Below are 19,525 nucleotides of genomic sequence, written 5' to 3' on the forward strand. Positions count from 1 at the left end.
GTTGTTGGTGCAGCGGTGTCTCCTATTACATACAGAACCACGCTGGAGTTCAGTGAGCTCCTTAGAACCTCCCATTCTTTCACTAATGTGTGAAAGAAAGGCTGACTGCATGGCTAGGGGCTTGATTTTATACTCCTGGTAGTCTCATGGGACTGAATTAAACACCCAAATTCAATGACCGAGGGGTGTGTCCCAATACTTTTGTCCACATAGTGTACTAAAGGAATGTGTCAGTGTGATGCTTGAGGGTGAGGAACTGAAGTGTGGGCCCATGTACAGGGTTTAGAGTTAACCTCCCTCCTTCTTCAAAACTGAAGATGATTTTAAGTACAGTAAACCTGTGCTGAGTCCTGTGTCAAGTCGAGCTCAGTTTTAGAGCTAAGTCTTGTCCTCTATTAACCAGAAAGTGATGCCGTTGTCTTTTAACAGCTTTTGTAATTTCATTAAAGTGTGGTTGATTAGAACAAGGCTGCTATTATTGTGAGAACTACGGGGTTTAGTGAATTATAGAAGGTAATATGGTCTGGAATTACTGCCTAACAGACTTGTGCAGAATTGTACTGGATTAAAATCCCACATCTCGCCAATAATCACTCAAATTACTGCATTACCTCCTCAGGTTAAGCTAATCCAGCCTAAATTGGGATTTACATTTAAACTTGTAAAATTCATTTACAGTGCTGTGAAGATGTTTGCCTACTTTTCAGAGAGAAGCATGGAACAAAATGGATGTCGAAGCTGGGAATTATGTCTAATTCAGAATTTTAATACAGTTAAAACAGTATAATTTTACACTATTTCCAAAAAACAAACAGCTAAAGACTTTAGAGTTCACTGGTTTGACAAGCCCAGTGTTTTAAGGCAAATCCAAACAAAATATGTCCCACTAAGCGGGTGGCGCTTACGCCTCACAGATTTTGATATTAAAATTTCCTAAGATGCAGCATAAGGGCCAAAATAGACCTAAAAACAGTGCAAATAAAGCCGAAGCTCATTTTCTGACAAAACAAAGATTTCTGTGTGGGCGGTGCATTAGGTTCTATGCTGCCCTCTGGTGTTGCATCTTATTCTTCAATAGAGAGAGAAGCTAATTCACAGTCACAACTGATGTAAACCAAACGCCCACATCGATTAACCTTAATATGTGTTTTATTCTAAGTAATTCTGTGTGATTTCTGTTAGTCCAGCTCTTCTAAAAAATAAATGGAGTGTAATATTCTGGCACTTTCAAGAGCAAAATAAGTAGATAATAAAAAAACTACAAATAAATTGAGCCGTAAGGTTTTGATATGACAGCGGCAATTTGTAAGGCTAGAATCGTGAGTCTATAATAGCCTGTAGAGGCTGGCATTAGGCTAATACTGACCGCCATGTCGTTAGGAGCTGGTGTGTAATGACCCGGTTCAACCCCCAGGGAGACGCCTCACCTTTCATCTATCTCCATACCCATAACCCCCAGCTCTGTCAACACCCTTGCGCCACATGAAGGGAAAAGTTGTTTATCCCCTAGTAAGATATTCAAATGAAGCCCAGAATGCTAACTTTCCCAGCGTTCCTGTACCTCAGAGACGGGACCCACCACCCCTCCACCCCTCCACCCCTCCACCACCACCCTCCCTGCTCATATTCTCTCTGTCTCTCTTTTTTCGGAATAGCCGTTTGTACACACATGGGTCTACCATAACAAACAGCATGTTTGAAGTATTCCTTCGAGAATTAGGGTGCACACACCAACACACACACACACACACACACACACACATTCATTCAGTGCTACTGACTATGGCTTAATTAAAAGCACACAGCCACAGTATGTATTTTTAAAGTGGCATCCCAAAGTTGTGCATCTGCATCAGAGTGACTGTATTCAGGCTATGCATAAATAAATAGCGCGTCTGCATGAATATTTATATTGTCAATATAATTAGCGATGTCGACTAATGGAGACTATGTTTTTGCACTTGAGGCAATGCCAATTTCTGCGGTTGTTTATTTTTCTGCCGTGTGTTTGTCCCCTCGGTGGCTGGGGGCCCGCTAAATAAAACGCCTCGTTATTCCCCAGGCCGGCGCGAGTGCACGCGGCCCGCGACGCCGCTTGGCTTGACCGTTCCTCACAAGGCTACCAGCCCACAGGACGCTAAACGGTGGTGCTAAAATGCCAGGTGTATTTTTAGCCCATCCCCGTGTTTTGTGATGTTTGCAGTGGCCCAGATTTGAGCCGTCCACCTTGGCATTTGTCATTGTTTTGTTTTTCTCTTTTTTTTTCTGACCACTGCATTTAGAGATGCTATTGGTTCTCCCTCTGCCTTAGAGACAGAAAAAGCGCGAGAGTGTGAATGTGGGTTACACCAAATAGTTTTTTAGTATTTCATGCAACCTGGATGCAATCAGGACAAAGTCGCTTATTCCTGCTTGCGGCTAAATTTAGCTTTCTCGCAGTGAGGAAGTTTTGATTATAAATTGAGGGCCTCTGAGTTGCATTTTTGCTGTTTCACCATAAGACACACTTTTATTTTTCAGACCAGACCAACCAATCATTTAAATGAGACCTCTATACTTAACATCCCCTAAAAAAGATCAGTGTTTTCTCTTTATGTTTTTTTAAGCATATTTTCTGTGTGGTCCTATTCTCTCCTACACAGAGTTTCAGCTGTGGTCAATATTTTAAACTCTCTAGGGCTTTCGCTTACATCAGTTACATTAGTAAGCCAGTTATATTAGCGATCTGTCAATCAATTAGAGTTTTTTATTATTATTTTTTTAATAACAACAAACCATGCATGAACCATGAATGAAAGCATTTAGCCACTTTAAGTTGCACCCATTGCTGGCACAAATTTGCAAATGCACACACAGCTTGTCTAGTTGTAGAGAAGAATTACTGCCAATAGATTAGGACTCTCTGGAGCAGATAAACATGAGGAACCTATGAGGAACCATCATGCTGCCTAATGCTTAAATGGTAGATAGTAAAAGTGTCTAATCTTTCCTGTTAGCCTGCTTAGCTAGAGAGCCAAAGCTGATGCTACCCATCCAATTTCTTGAGCTAAAGGTTAAAAGCACAGCCCCAGGCTAGCCCTATACTACCTGCGACTTCTTCTTAAGAGTAAGTTTCCCTTCAGAAAGAGGGAAAATCTTGTGATTTTATATATCCTTAAAAAACTTTAAGGATATATAAGTATATAAATAAACACAAGGATATTTACTTTCATAATTATTCATAATTATTACTTTCACATTATTCTAGCTAGATAAATCTTTATGCCCTCTTGTTTCCTTGTAATAGTGCTCACGGACTACTACTTGTGTGGCGGAAGAATATTTTGTTGTTCATGTTTTGTAGATAAATACGTTTATATATTGAACATTGGTTTACTTTATCATATTTTACACTAACTGCTGTTTTATAATAAAACAACAAGCCACTCGAAACTGTGGCATTAAAAAAAGGGGGAAGGGAGTTTTAAGCCCTCCACTTCTCGCCGTGCCAGAATCACTCTTCCGCCATGATAAAAATGCAGTAATGCACGATTTCGAGTGGCTTATTGCTTTATTTAATCCGAGTTTTTAAAATGAAACATCGATAATTTCCACAGCTCACATACCCACGCTATACCTGCACGGTATCAATTAGCCTTATTCACCAGATCTCCAGCTGCATAGCATCTGAGCCTTGACCCAGCTACTGCAGCACCAGCTAGTTCCCATGTTTTGCTTATTCCTGAGGACCTTGAAATGTCAAAAAAAGCTAATTTAAACAAATCTCGTGCTCCGAACAGCACCGAGAATTGGCCAGTTGGCATTACGTGATGCAAAAAGATGAGGAGAAAGGATCAATTTAAGAACATCCTCATCCATCCAGCACCATCTGCAGTACAGGGCCCTCATTATCCTGTACACCCTTTCACTGACAGTTTCAGAGCAGGTCCTTGGTCTGCTTATCTTATCTTATTAGGCAAATTGTCCGTCCCTGTTTATGTTGGTCTCGAATCTGAATGTTTGCATGAGAGAATTTCAGAGGTTTTTTTATTATTATTTTAAATATGGGGCATTAGACGCTTGGAATAATGCTAATGGGGCCATAGTGTGAATTAGCAGTTTATGGTTTTATGGTTAGGTTCATTAGGGGCTTCACAGGAAAACAGCTGTACTGCACTGTACTGTACTGTAGTTCTCCAACTCTCCAAGTCCAACTCTCATCTGTTTTAAATATATATTTAATTGCAGTCACACATTTAAAGCATTGTCTTCATTTACATTTCCATCCTAGTCATTCTGCCGTGAAGAAGTGTTTCCTGACATGACCGAAGTGTGATAATGGTGTGAAGATATTTAAGTGGTGTATTTAAGCCTACAAAGACTTAAAACCTCTCTCTCCACCTCTTTCTCTCTACACAGTGTTCGTCCAGGCGAGTAAGCTCCAGCAGCACATCTTCTCAGCTCACGGTCAAGAGGATAAAATCTACGACTGCTCGCAGTGCCCACAGAAATTCTTCTTCCAGACAGAGCTTCAGGTGAGCTTTCACTTTGAACCCTCTTGATTCAGCTCAGAAGCTCATTCAGCTCTCCATGCCCCTGTTGCCTTGCTACCTTGGTCAAGGTAGTTCGTAATGCTACCTCGAAGCTAAAGAAAACACTGCACTGCACAATTGCTAAAATTTTAATATGTCAAATTATGAAAATGAACTTTAATAGGACTTAGCTTAGTGCAAAAACCATGTATCTCCATTTACTGTTTTTCCCTTTTTCTCCCAGTTTGGTACTGCCAATAAATCCACCCGCTCATTGCCCCCACCCCCACCCCCAGCACTAGTGTATTTAACACTTGTCTCCTCCGATACAGTCACCGCCTCTTTTTCGCCAATAAGGCTTTCCAGGTAGCCGACCCACTCAGAGAAAAGCAGCGGGTCCCCAGCTCCGCCACACCAGCTAACGGACGCCTGTCCTGGCAAACATCGCTTAAGAGTGATGATGGGAGTTAGCTTCACCTACCCACCTGGAGTGAGAGCACGACCAATTGTGCTCTTTCAGATTCAGGCTGCTGATGACAAAGTGGCATGGCTCGGGATTCGAACTCGCAACCCTACAGGCCATAGTGGTAGTACGTTAGGTTAGACTGCTGAGCCACTCAAGTCCCTGAATTTCACTTTTTGATGTAATGTGACCTTGGCAGTTGTTCCTTATTGTGTAAGAATTTCATGATGATTGGAATAATAGAAAAGCTAAAAGGTGGTAGTTGGAGATACAAGGTTTTTGCATCCCACAGTGTAAAATACTTATAACAACAGAATGGAGAAACTGATGGAGAGCCATGAATTTGCGTCTACACAAGTGGCTAAGGCTTTTGTACTTTTTAATAATTTTTAATGATTTAATAATTAATGCAGCAGATACAGCATGGTGTTGTTGCTGCTACAGATGGCATGTTGATATGGAGAGGTGGTGTATCGGTGCCAATGTCAACCTTAAGTGCTGGATGGGCTATCAGAAGGGAAAACGAATGAATCTGATCTAATCCTGTAACAAATCTATCCTGGAACAGCACACACACTCTCACTGGCGGATGTGATGGCGGTAGCTGTGTGTATCTTCCTGTGGGGTTGGAGAGTGTTTCAGTAGTCTGATCATGATGATCTGCTTCAGATGCTGTAGAGAAACTGGTGTTGTCGTTTCTAGTTGGAGCGCTTTCTTAGCCTATTCATGATGAGTCACATTGTGTGGTAGCGTAACTCAAAAAAGCTTCGGCCTTATATGAAAAACTGCTGACTTTACACTTTTCTAAATCAAGGTGCTTCACATTGACTTTTCTTATTAAACACAAATCTCATCTCTTTTACAAACATGCTTGTTTATGGAACTAAAAATGGTTCTTCTGTGGCATTGCTCAAGAACCCAACATGGAGCACATCTACATCATGTATATGAGGCCCAAACTCTGACTTAGGGTGCTTTTAATACCTACACTGTGAAAAGAAAAGCAGGTGTAAAAGGTGGCTCGGACCACGCTCTGAACCACAAAATTTGCTCTTGATGGTGGTCTTGATCCGGAGCGAGCTGAACACTTTTTTGGACCTTTTTTTGTACTTTCGGCCCATATACAGGAAGTCAAGGCAGGCTATCTTCACCTAATATCCAATGGAAGAAATAAGAGAACCGGAAAAGAAGTCAGATGAGCGGCGGGAGCACATAGGGACAGTACCACTGGATAGTAGTCTGTTAGTAATGCTGTAATATCAGCAGTTTAGTGCAACCAATCCATTCTAAGTATAGGGAGACACAGCCCGCGTAGGCGATGACAAGGGACGTAGGTATATTGTGCCCAGCTCTTGAGCGTGCTCACCAATCCACAGTATCCAAAACTAACCAGATTAATCTTTATAGTCTAACAATAGCATGAGCCTTTGTTCAGATGTCGGTCCAGATTGGCAAAAAGTAAAGCATTTACTCATGCAATAACGTAAATTTTCACATGAATGAATTATCTTATTAACTGAATTAGTCATAAACTGAAGTAAACCGTGCTGATTTATTTTATTGTATTCGTATAGGAAACACATCTGAACCAAGTCAGTTCGGCCCTGCATTTTCAGAGTAGACGTCAGTCTTATGTTCAGCTGAGGAACGGACAAACATAAGCCTTTCATTTGTAATCAGCTCAGTCCATTTCCATATTCGGATTCAGTCCACCGTCCGCTGCTGGCCAGAAGGAAGGTGAGCGCGGTCATTATCTCCGAAGCCTAGGTCCTAGTACGTCTGCCCTCGTAAAACAAACCAAATCTGACATGTAGACACAGCTGGTTGTCATGGAGATGGTAAATAAGAAGATAAGGAGCCCGTCTTCCAGCAGAGACTGTCGTTGCTGTCACGCAGAAACCTCATATCTTCTCCAAAATGGCAAATTTATAGGAGAAGGAAAAATCCTTTTAACTTTTAATGGAAGTCAAAGTAAAAATGACTAAAATGTCATTTTGGAGCATTTCTATTGGCCCGTTCTTCATTAAATTTTGAAATAATATAAAAATTTTAAAAAATGTAGATACAAAGTTTTTGCATGACAGCGGTGAAATGTGATACGTGATGATATGAGCACGGTGTCACTAATCCTTTATTTATTTTTTTCATTTGTTGTTTTGTTTGTTTTTTTGGGAGACAAACGTTGCGATTACCTGTAAACAACCCTTCTTTAACCTGGGGGATGTTTTCCTTCAATTTTTATTTATTTATTTGTTTATTTATATATTTTTTTGTTTCCACGACTCTTTGGGATGGAGTGATGTGGGTCTCCCTGTGGTGTCGTTTCATGCATGCTTTAGTTGTTTTACAGGCTTTTTGTCGAGACAAGAGCAGACATGAAAGACCTTTGGCTCTTTGTTCTGGATCAGGGAGGGTTATGAAAGGAGCAGAGGATTGCGCTCGGGGAAATATTGTTATTATATTTCACCTGAAAATTGTTCCCAGATTGTGCCCCATGGGTAGATGCATCAGACGCACACAAGCGCTCACACTCCCACACATGCCTTCCTGCGCACACATGCACTGTATATCAACTCCACAAACGTATAGCCAGGCCACCACACTGCTGGTGTTCGTGTTCTGTGCTTCATTACCAAATGCAGTTTGACTTTACAGCTGTGGGTTTAAGGACATCTAGGACTTTACTAGAAGATAGTACAACAACAGCAGCAGCAGGAGCAGCATGTGCAGACCCCCTTTTAGATCTGCATGAAGGCCATTCTCCATAGATGTGTGTTAGTTTCACAGTTTCCAAAGCTCTTCTGGAGGAGGGCTAGTTCTTCTACATGACTCCTAGTTTATCTGTTTAGTCCCTTATTAAAGAGAGTCAGGTGCAATGCTGCAATGCTGGCCGGCAGTGCTGTCATCTGCTGGTTGATGCATCAGAGCAGGGTACACGGCGCTTTCCTCCGGACGCGTTGGTTGCCCGGTGACGTTGCATCTACGGCAGGTCGGAGAAAGAGGCACTGGCAGGCTGCGCATGTGTTGGACGAGATCTCCTAGTTTTGGGAGCATTGCATGTGATAGGGGGAGAAGGTGTATGGGTTGGGTAATAGGTGATCTAAATTGGGGAGAAAATGGGTAATCTGAAGTTTAAAAAAATTCTACAGTACAGTAGTTAAAAACTTTTAATGTAATATTTTTATTAAAATATGATTTCAGTGTTATCAGATAGGAAAACTGCAAAATAATTAAATAATTAAATAATATATTTCATAGCAAAATGATAATAAATGATTCTAGCTGTCCCTTAATGTGCAGCCTTTTTAATTCAGTCATTAATCTTAAGTTGAGATGTTAAGATGTATCGCCTTGCAAATTACTATGAATTTATTCATTATAATAAGTACTATAAACCTAATATCCCCTGCATCTGTAACCTGTAACCAGCCCCTGAATCTGTGGCGTTTAAGGGGTTAATCCATTTCCTCCATTTCCATTCAGAATTCAACCCCCTGAACCTTCACAACAGTTCTACAGAGAAGATCGCCTTCGTCTTTCTTTCTGTTGCACTGTGTTGTGTTTGCGGTACGAGGTGAAGCGCCGTGTGTGTTGGGCATCGCTTTCTCGTCCTGTCAGGAATGCCACGCGTCAGTATGTCCAGATGAAGCGCAGATCAATCTGTCAGATTCACTGACCATCTCAGCCTGCAGACTTCCAACCAGAGATTCTCTCTTTTTCTTCTCTCTCTCCCTCTCGCTCTCTCTCGCGCCCCTCTCCCGCGGCCTCTCCTTATCATCCCTCACTCCAGTCAGGGAGGTCAAGGGTCGGGCTCCAGCCGAGCGCAGGAGAGGGGAGATGGGCAGAGGGAGGGAAGGCGGGAGAGGGATATAGAGAGAGAGAGAGAGAGACGGAGGGAGGAGAGATATTTTATTCATTTGCAGGAGAGCTGTGACAGGTACCCCCCCCCCTCCCTCCCCCTAAACCCTCCCTCCCTCCCTCTAAAGCCTGGTGAACCCACACCCTGCGAGGAGCCGGCCAATTTCCACCAGCCTGTCTGGGAGGATGATGGGAAAGAGGAGGCCTAATCAGCCCTCCCAGGAACATGTGCACACACACACACACACATACACACACACTGTGATTGACTAACTCTTGGGCATGTGTGAGATCTGGCCTGGGAGTCCAGCGGAGGTGGTCTCTGACTGGCTGGGCCCTCACTGACCCCCTCCAGTTAGAACCCTACACTGTACTCATTTAAAGGGGCACGAGCAGAGCGGTACTGCAGTAATCCTGAGGAAGTCGGGTTGGAGAGTGAGGAGTCTATTAGTGTTTTTGGGAGGGATGTAAACATGCAGTTGGTGGTTTAACTGTATGCATTATGGGAATGTATGGAGAATTATATTAATCATAATAGTTCAGAATTGGCTGAGGCACATTTGAAGCTGTAAAATACTTTATATACATATTTATTACAATTATACAATTAAATAATTTAATCACATCAATTAAAGTCTGCATGAATACACCAGAACTTTCCAAACAGTAACCTTTAATCAGTACTGCTTAGCAACCATTGCCAACTGTTAATGAACTGCACTGCTAAGCAGAACTAACATGTTTATTCCTATTTTGAGAAATAGGATATATATTTATATATATCATATTATATCAAATCAGTTGATTAAAGATTAGAGGGATTGGGGATTATGACTGTAATAAAAAAATGAAGTTTAGGTTTGGGTTAGTGTTTAGGTTTTGGCTTGAATTTAGAGTTAAGGTTTAAGTTTTGAACTAAAGATACTGAGGTTTTAGTTAAGGTGGGTTAAGTTTTGGTTGAAGTTACGCTTATGTAAAGATTTTAGTTTCAGAGTTAAATTTAAGGTTAGGTTTAGGTTAAGCTTTAGCTTTTGGGTTGAATTTAAGGTTAGGATTAGGTTTAGGTTTAGGTTTTGTGTTTAAATTAAAGATAAGATTAAGTTTAGATTTAGGTTTTGGTAAAAAATTAGGTTTAGGTTTGAGTTGAAGTTGGGTTATGTAAAGGTTTAGGTTAGTGTTTAGGTTTTGGGTTGAACTTAAGATTAAGGTTTAAGTCAGCTTAAATTACCTACTATGATTAGGTTTTAGTTAAGGTTTCTTAAGTCTTGGGTTAAAGTTACGCTTATGTTAAGATTTAGCTTTAAGCTAGAGTTGGAGTTAATATTAGTATTATGTAACGGTTTAGGTTTTGGGCTGAATATAAGGTTAGGATTAGGTTTAGGTTTTGGGTTAAATTTAAGGTTAGAACTAGGTTTAGGTTTAGAGTTTAAAGTTAAGATTTATCTTAGATTTAGGTTTTGGATTAAGTTAGGTTTAGGTTTTAAGTTGCAGTTAAGGTTAGGGTCATGTAAAGGTTTAGATTTTGTGTTGAATTTAAGGTTAGAACTAGGTTTAGGTTTAGAGTTCACATTAGGTTTAGATTAAGGTTTAGGTTTTGAGTTTAAAGTTAGAATTAAGCTTAGATTTAGGTTTTGGATTAAGTTAGGTTTAGGTTAAGGTTTAGGTTTTGAGTTTAAATTAAAGTTACGTTTAGGTTTAGGTTAAGGTTTAGGTTTAGGTTTTAAGTTGCAGTTAAGGTTAAGGTTATCTAAAGGTTTAGATTTTGTGTTGAATTTAAGGTTAGAACTAGGTTTAGGTTTAGAGTTGACATTAGGTTTAGATTAAGGTTTAGGTTTTGAATTTAAAGTTAGGATTAAGCTTAGATTTAGGTTTGGGATTAAGTTAGGTTAAGGGTTAGGTTTTGAGTTGAAGTTAAAGTTACGATTAGGTTTAGGTTTTGAGTTGCAGTTAAGGTTAGGGTTATGTAACGGTTTGGGTTGAGGTTTTACATTCAGTTAAAGTTATCTTAAGGTTTTGAGTTGCAGGGTTAGGGGTATGTAAAGGTTTAGGTTTAGGTTGTGAGGTTCAGGTTAGGTTTAGGCCAAGCTTTTTTTTGGATTTTAATGTTTAAACATGCCATTTTTTAATTTGGCCGAAATAAATTGTGCAAAAATACAACTCCAGAAAGCTTGATATTTTTCATATTCCAATACTGTATACATAGATTCTCCAGTCTCATCTGTATATTGTACATTGTGGTAAAATCAGATCAGAGTAGATAAGATTTAGCTCTAATGCTAACTAAACCGAACTGCCTCAGTGACTTCCCACTACAGCAGACCTCATTCTACACCTCCCTCTCTCTCTTATTTTCTTTCTCTGCACACATACGCTTAGCAGTCAATAGCATTACAGCAGACTTTTGAAGACAGTACAGATAGCAATAAAATGATAGATATGGTTATCAAATATTTATTTGAAGTGCATAACACAGCAGAGATTTATGAAACTATCCCTTTGTAAAAGATAAAAGACAGCTCCACTACTCAATTATATCTCTACCTTTAAACAAGACCGAACCACCAACTTCAACCTTGGGAGTCAGTTATCGCCGGCAGTAACAGACGCATGGTGTAACTTCATAGTAATCATTTGTAGCGTTTCTACAAATCTATCAGAAGTCCAGACCCTTTTTACGATCAGTATCGGGATTTTATGTTTGTAGGTAGAATTGCAGGCAATCATTTGGGCCCATGAATACCGTGGATATTGAGGTCGGCCTCAGTGGTCAACCATTGCTGGTCAGCCTCAAAATAAACACCTAACTCCCAGTCAAAGAGTCAAAGAACCCGAAAGCCATAAGCGCCAGGAGCGGTCTCATGTATTATTTCATGTAGAGTCAAATGTTGGTTTCTAACTTTCCTAAAATGGGCCAGAAGTCGTCACCAAGTAGCTAATGAGTGACGTTACCGCTCAAGCCCCATGTCTTTTAAACACTATTCTTAACACGCCAACTTCACGCCTCATTAGAAGGTCCACTTGTTGAGGTGCCAGAGCCGCTCGTCAGATGTTGTAGGAGCCACCAAGGGATGGAAGTCTCGCAGGGTTTGATGGAGGAGCATCAGCCGCAGCTTCCGCCTGCAGGACCCTCACCTTAATTGGGCTCCCTTTTTAAAGCACGTCTTCAAAGTGGCGCGGCGACACACCGCTCTTAATGAGAGTGAGGAGCGTCCTCCACCTCCACCTCCTCCCTCGGCACTCACATCTGCCTTTCGTCCTTCTGCGGCCTGCTCCTGTCCTCCTGCACTCGTTCCTTTAATTACGCCGCTCCTCGATCTGGAGATTTTTAGATGCTCTTAAGTCTTCAATCCAGTAACTTTGAGAGCTCCTGCTGTAGAGTCCTGGAAACTGTTGGGATGAAAGGAAGGCTTGGTGTGTTGCTCGGTCCCAGTCACAGGAACATAAACACCACGAGGGGGCGGGGAAGACAGAGCAGGAGGAACTGGAGGGATACTTTTTTTTTGTATTTGTCAAACTGATTCGGTTGGAGATCTTCTTCCTTCATGGAAAGAAAAACTTTTTAATGGCAACAACATTGCTGTAAATTAATATCTGATACTTCATATTAATATATTATATTCAGTGAGAACATGATCATTTAAGATTAAATATTATAAATTACACAACAAAAGGTTTTTAGGTATCGCTGTTCTGAACAAAACCTCCATCACCAGACCATCTTCAACAGAGAAAGAAGCTTCTGACCGTTCACTGGGAGTCACACTTTGTGTTGACGGCTCAGTGAAGGTCATCTGTAGATGCTCAAATCTCACAGTTAAAGATCTGATACAATTTAGGGTTAAGGATTAGTTAATAGATTAGGTTTAGCTTAACATGAAGTTAAGGTTAGGGGGTTGCTAAGGATTACGATAATAGATTAGGGTTCAGTTTTAAGATTAAGTTAAGGTTAGGGGTTTAAGGAGTAGGTTAATAGATTAGGGTTACGTTTTAAGTTAAGTTAAGGTTAGGGGTTTAAGGATTAGGTTTAAGTTTGAAGGTGAAGTTAAGGTTAGGGTTTAAGAATTAGGTTAATAGATTAGGTTTAAGTTTTAAGATTGAAGTTAAGGTTAGGGTTTAAGGATTAGGCTAATATATTGGGGTTAAGGTTTAAGATGAAGTTAAGGTTAGGATTTTAAGGAATAGGTTAATAGATTAGGTTTAAGTGTTATTATTATTATTGTTATCAACATAACTACCATTTGTGTTATTATTGTTATTATTTTTTAGCATCAATAATAAGTATAATGATAATAATTAATCACAATAATAATATATTTATCCTTATTATTACTACTATTTTTGTTCTTATTTTTATTATTGATAATAGTAACAATATTAATAAAAATATTAGCATTTTGTATTCAGATTATTTATTAATTATTTAAATTTAGTTTTAGAAATAATTAATGTCTAAGGTGATTATTTATTTATTAATATAATTAATATTATTTATTGCATCTTCTGTCTCATAGATGTAATCACTATATGCTATTTTTGGTACAGTTGGAGCTCTTCTGTCCGCATATCGAATGAAAGGAGTGAGGAGTGTGTTTGTGTGTGTGTGTGTGTGTGTGGGGGTGGAATAGCTCTAAGATTTCTGGTTTTGGTGTTTGTGGCAGTGTTGTTAATATTGAAGCTGGTTGTAATGACGCTAAAGCGCAGTAAACAGGCACATGAAGAGAATACAAATCTAATGAAAGCCAGAGCTGAGATGAAGAGCTTCTCCATGTTACACCAGAGTGACGTTCCACTTATGCAGGTAGATTAGAATTAGACAGCCTGACAAACCCCTCCGTCCTGGGAGGATTATGTATGTTTGCATGTGTACGTATGTGTGCGTGCGTCTGTCCATGAAGACTGCTGTCTTTGTTCCTGCTTCTTTCTGGGTCTGATGTGTGTATGCAAACACGGCGTCTTGTGGGAGACGTGACAAAAACTCCCCGAAGCCTTTGAGCTCTCTCGCTCTCTCTTTTCCTCCTCTCCCTCCGCGCTCGGGGAGGCTGAATCCAAACAAACAGCAGCGCCTCGCGCTCAGCCGAGAAATCTATCACCTTGTTTGATCTCTGACACTTCTGTGCTATTTCCTGTAAACTTTTCATAAACTTTCATAGGGGAACGCCATTAATGCTAAATTAACAGTAAATATTTCAGGCGCTTCAGGCACTGCTAATTTAACCAACTTCAGAAGTTCAGGAGAACACACGGCATTGTGAAACTGTCTCCTTCAATCTGCGCTCGGCGCGAGAGTGCTGTGATAGGATTGCTCCTCAGGGACGGAGTGTATGTTCAACATGTAAATTATTGCATGTTTAGCATGAATTTAGCACAGAGACTCTTTGGTTGTGTATGTAAATGATATGCACGACTGCTTAAAAGTTAGCAATCAGTGCTTTTAATAATGTAGAATCCAGTGTGGCTATGTATTAGTTCATATATTAGCTTCAAACATTTATATATATATATCATCACTGGCGGACAAAAAAAAACCTTGTATCTCCATTTGTTTTGCTGTTTATAACACTTTGACAGAACTTGAATCAGGCAGTGATTCTTTACATTGTATCTAAATTTTAAAGATGACCAATAGAAATGCTCCAAAATAAAAAAAAAACAGCTTTTTACATTGACTTTTATTGAAGCTGTAAAGTTGGAATTTGGAATATGCAAGATTTTTGTAAAGGTACAGATAAATAAGTTGAAAAAAGGTTGAAAAGAGTTCTAAATCTTAAAAAGTTTAAATGAAAACGACAATCATTTATATAACACGACAGAAGTTTTATAACTTAACAAATTACATATCTGGACAAAAGTAATTAATTATATATAATTCAGTATATTATTTCCCTTTTAGTTACTTCTTGTTATTTCAATAGATTTGAAATAGAATGAAATGTCTAGTTTGTTTATGTGTATGTATATATATATATATATATATATATATATATATATAATGCAATAGTACAATAGCAGTTTGTGTATGTATATATACATATATATATATATATATATATATATATATATATATATATATATATATGTACACACGTATATGTGCAGAATAAATATATTTACATCTTATCTTCTTGTTGAATCCAACATTTTAGCATGTATGTATATATTTTGTATAGATGTGATCCCAGTGTGTTTACATTTTGATATCAATTTCATTTAAAATTTTATGTATCTAAACCCGCTCTGAAATAAAGGTGATGCAGAGTTTTTTGAGCGATGCCGTTACAGAACCACTTTTTTCTCCCTAAAGAACCATATAATGCTAAATGCTAAAGAAATCTGTGTGACGAGCCTCAACATCTAGCAAAGATCACTTTTACATGCATGGTTCTTTAGAGTAACAAAAGAGTTTTTACAGTGGCTTCATCCATCATGTGTCATTTTAAGAGTGAACAGTCAAGTAAACGTGTGCTTTAGTGGAATAATATTGAAACTTTATGTTAAAAAAAGTGATTTTTTTATTATTAGATCAAAACAATAACAAAAAAACTGATTCTGTATAACAGCTTCTTACTACATCCAGCATTGATCAGCATAGGAACTGGATCTCATTTGGATCTTTTGGGTTGAAAATAAAATGAGAACGAGATGAAACTGTGGGAAGTGTGAGTAGCAGCAAAGCAGAACAAGGGAACCAGTGTAACAGAATGAAATTACACCCGGAAATGGAGTTGAACTAAATGTGAACGACTGTGAAGGGAATGAAGAGGGCCTTACTGTCCTCAGTGATATACTTGGGCCGAAATTCAACTGTTTAAACTATTCAACTACTTTAAAGAGATTAACATTGAAACTGAAGGATGATCAGAACTGTGCTAGACTGTTTGTGACTGGGTAAAACAACCGGTGCAGCATAAGTGAATGCAGACCACCCCTGCATTAGCGCTCTTTCTCACACTTGTTCAGCGCAGTGGCTGCATCACTCGTCTTTCTGATGTATGGCAGTGAAGTAGCTGCGGCGAGGCGAAGCGAGGCAAGGCGAGGCGAGGCGCGTGCATGGATGCGTCGTGTTGTGCCGGGACGCAAGTATTTTTTGGAGCCCTGTGGACTCCCATCTCCCTTCCAGTGACAGGCAGAGATCCTCCCTCCCTTCGTCTAATTAGAGGATGTAGCCCAGGGCTCACGGCCCAGGAAGACCCCTCCCCCTCCCACCATCGCTCCCTAAAGAAAGCATTTAATTGGGTTCTTAAGTCCTAGCCTTCATTTTTTGGGGTGTGTGTATGTGTGTGTGTGAGTGTGTGTGTGAAAGGCATGCATGTTGACATCACCTCAGAATTGAGTCCCTGTAATTCTGGGTCTCAAGACTTTGCGATATCGCAGCTTTGAGCGCCGTCTTTTTCGGAATGTGGCTTTTGTACGTAGCGTAGGTTTCTTTTCATGATCACGAAGCTCGTAATCGGAGTTTTAGACCTATCTGTTATTTTACAGCCAAGCAAGACGTCTCAGAGTGACAACTCCCCTCGCTTCTCTTTTTCCTCAGGGCGCAAAGTTTTTTTCCCTGTGTCATCTAGCCGCCAGAACGCTCTCCGCTTCAGTCGTTAGTTTGAACGTTTTTCCGTTTTCTTCTTAACTTTTCTCGGAAAGTGCTCTTCTTCAGCTGGAGCCGCCACTGAACTTCGCTGAACTTCCTCTGTGAACTTCCTCTTCTTCTCAGAGCTCTGGGATCCTGCACTATAATGTACACTTTATGGACAAAAGTATTGGGACACCTGCTCGTGCATTGTTTCTATCCTATCTATCTGTCTAGATTTTGGTTCTACTCAATTTTGGAGAAGCATTGCTGTGAGGATTTGATTGCATTCAGCGACAAAAGCCACCCTGGCTCATCATCCCTAACTCTACAACCCATCGCAAAAGTAGTGGAGAGCGCACCCTTAATCATTCCAGAGAATACATTCCAGTTCCACTGCAGGGCTTTTTACCCTGTACTGTAGCCCACGCCTGGCATGTTATGTCATCTGCTCAACACAGTCTTATTGTATTGGCAATACTTTTGTACAAGGACTAGATAAGCTGTGTGTGTGTGTGTTTATTTAAACATCTGTATCAGCAATGGGTTCAACTTAAAGTGGATAAATGCATTCATTAGAAGGGCTGTCCACAAACATTTGGTGTGTTAAAACATTCAGATATTTTGGACCTGGATCTGGACCTGTTAAGCCCTAATAGCTGATATTTCCCCCAATTGGCTGAAATAACCTCAATTAGACACTTCCAGTAACCGTCTACCAGCCTCTGACAACAGCTGGGATAAAGCCTCACTCCCCACTCCTCCATGCAGAAATCTCTCAGCTGTGTGACACGGCTGCTTTCTGACTGTTCTGAGAGCTTTTAAACCCTTTCCCAGACTCTTCTGCATCCACAGCCTTTCCCTGAAGGCCTCAGAGAGGTGATCCCACTCACTTCAACAATCAAGAGCAAACCAGACTGAAAAGTCTGAGGTTTAAATAAGACCAGACTCCTCCAGAATCCTGCAGCTGTGGGGGCTGCAGCTTTCTCCTCATATGAAAACTGCACTTCTATTAATTACATTTTACATATTATGTTTAAAGACATTGTTGTATATACAGATTTAACCTGTATCTCCTATATATTGTTTGTTCAAATGAAGATCAGACATCCAGATGTTTAAATATGTACAAAAATACAGATGTTTTTATGGGGGCTGTATCTCTACGTCCCTCATTCTCTATAGCGTTGTATTCCATGCATCGCTCCCATTCAGTGCGTTCCCGACCCTGTCTTGCCCACTGCTCGGCCTCCCTAACCCCCTCCTCGCCCCCTGCTGGTGGCGTCGTCTTTGATTATGTCTGTTGTTCTATTTGTATATCTGTACTTTTCGAACACAGCCGCCCATATTATCGAATCGGACATCTGAGGAGGCCTCGTCCTCCCAGCCCTGATTGAGGAGGCTGTTATGCACAAACTTTGCATTGCCTGAACTCTCTCTCTCTCTCTCGCGCTGTGATGTCTTTTTCTCCATCTCCTCCTCCAGCTCCACCTCTCGTTGTCTCTCTCTCTCTCTCTCTCTCTGCCTACCCCTATCTTTCTCCCTTAATGAGGCCCCATAATAACACAGCAGTTGTGCAGTTGTTTTGCTTCCTCTGTCAAACAGCGGGGCGGCTGCGCTGTGAGTTTGGTGGAGCGTTTGCTTGCGCTCCTTCGACAGGGTAATGAGTGTCATTTGGAGCAACAAAGCTGTTAAAGGATGGCTGTTTGCCTCTCCAGTCATTCTTCAAAACTCTCCTAGCGTCAGCCGCGTCGCCGCGGCCGAGCACGCACGCACACACACACATGCGCGCGGCAGCTCCCTCTATAGGGTAGTATAGAAAGCAGTTCAAAGAAACGTTGGGGAGAAACACAGGACAGACATTAGAGAGGCATGGCGGGTATGTTGTGGGGGAAAAGGATGGAGGCCCTGTGGAGATGCCATATACTGCTGATCACCAGCACCGGAGCAGAAACCAGGGCTTCCTGTAGCTGGAGAATGCAAACTTTCAGCAGTATTAAAACACAGACACTGCAAATGAAAACCATCTCACTTCATTTAGAATTAATTGGACGACATGGACTTAATGCATGACGCTCAAGAAAGTTGTTGGCGATCATGATGAGCGAAGCCAAAAAGAGTGCAGCAAGTAGCCATCATGATTTTGTGTTTCCTATATTCTGCCTCATTTTTCCTTTAAGCTAAAATAGAAAGTTACAAAAGCTTCCAAAATAAAAAAGAGGGAAATGTCCTGAACAACAATTTTTCTGGTTCATCGCTGTCCAAAATAATAATATTGATAATAATAGTACTCATAATAATAGAAATAAATGAATAACATAAATTAAAATGTAGTTTTTATTTATCTAGATCATTAAAATGCAATAATATCCTTAAAACTGTGTGAATATTTCATGACCAAAGGACCAATATCAAGAATAAATCTCCTAAGATAAAAACTTAAGATAAACACTACAAATTTTCTTTAAAAAAAATTATACAAAACATCTTTATTGTCTTAAAATTTTCCAAAAACACCTGCTGTTTTATTATTTAGGCCATTTGTAACAGTCTTTTACACTGTATTTCACAGCTTACATAAAAATAAATAAATAAATAAATAATAATAATAATAATAATAACAAAAATAACATTTGAGATGTCCCACTGTGTTGAGTGAAATCTGTGCAGTGTAGGCAAAGTGTAGCAAAAACAGAATCAAACTAAGCCGTTCAAACATTTCAGTAAACAAGACAACATGACAGTACCTAAGAACCAACTCCTGTTAGAATAGACATTAATGATAGTAATTCTGCTGCTTTATTTAGTTCATGTTATTTATTTATTTATTTATTTACAGGAACAATACACATTAATCAACAGTTAGTTTCCATGTCAGAGTAAATGTGCCAGATTTAGCTAATAAGCTCATTTTCCATCTGTAGTCCCTGGGAAGGTGATTACAGACCTAAGGCCTAATGTCATCAGCTCAGTAAGATCTACTTATAAAATAAGAGTCACAGAGAAAAATAGTCTGATTACACATGACGGCATACTGTGTCTGCTTTAAGCTTCGTCCTGAGTTTATATTTAAACATTTGGTACTTAGTGCTCTTCTTAGTTCAGCTGGTAAACTGTCAGAGCCACCAGTAG

The 19,525-nt window shown here is 39.9% G+C and overlaps 1 protein-coding gene across 5 annotated transcripts in view; it reads left to right on the forward strand.

The window, feature by feature from the left end:
- The window catches only part of znf521 (zinc finger protein 521), a 202,399-nt gene that overhangs the window by 163,905 nt on the left and 18,969 nt on the right, over positions 1 to 19,525 (forward strand). For all 5 annotated transcript variants that reach the window (XM_072687266.1, XM_072687267.1, XM_072687264.1 and 2 more), the window contains one exon: positions 4,399 to 4,514. In XM_072687266.1, coding sequence (XP_072543367.1) covers positions 4,399 to 4,514 — 116 coding nt within the window. The remainder of the gene's footprint in view (positions 1 to 4,398; positions 4,515 to 19,525) is intronic.

This window comes from Salminus brasiliensis, chromosome 9 (assembly GCF_030463535.1).
Source record: "Salminus brasiliensis chromosome 9, fSalBra1.hap2, whole genome shotgun sequence".
Taxonomy (NCBI): Eukaryota; Metazoa; Chordata; class Actinopteri; order Characiformes; family Bryconidae; genus Salminus; species Salminus brasiliensis.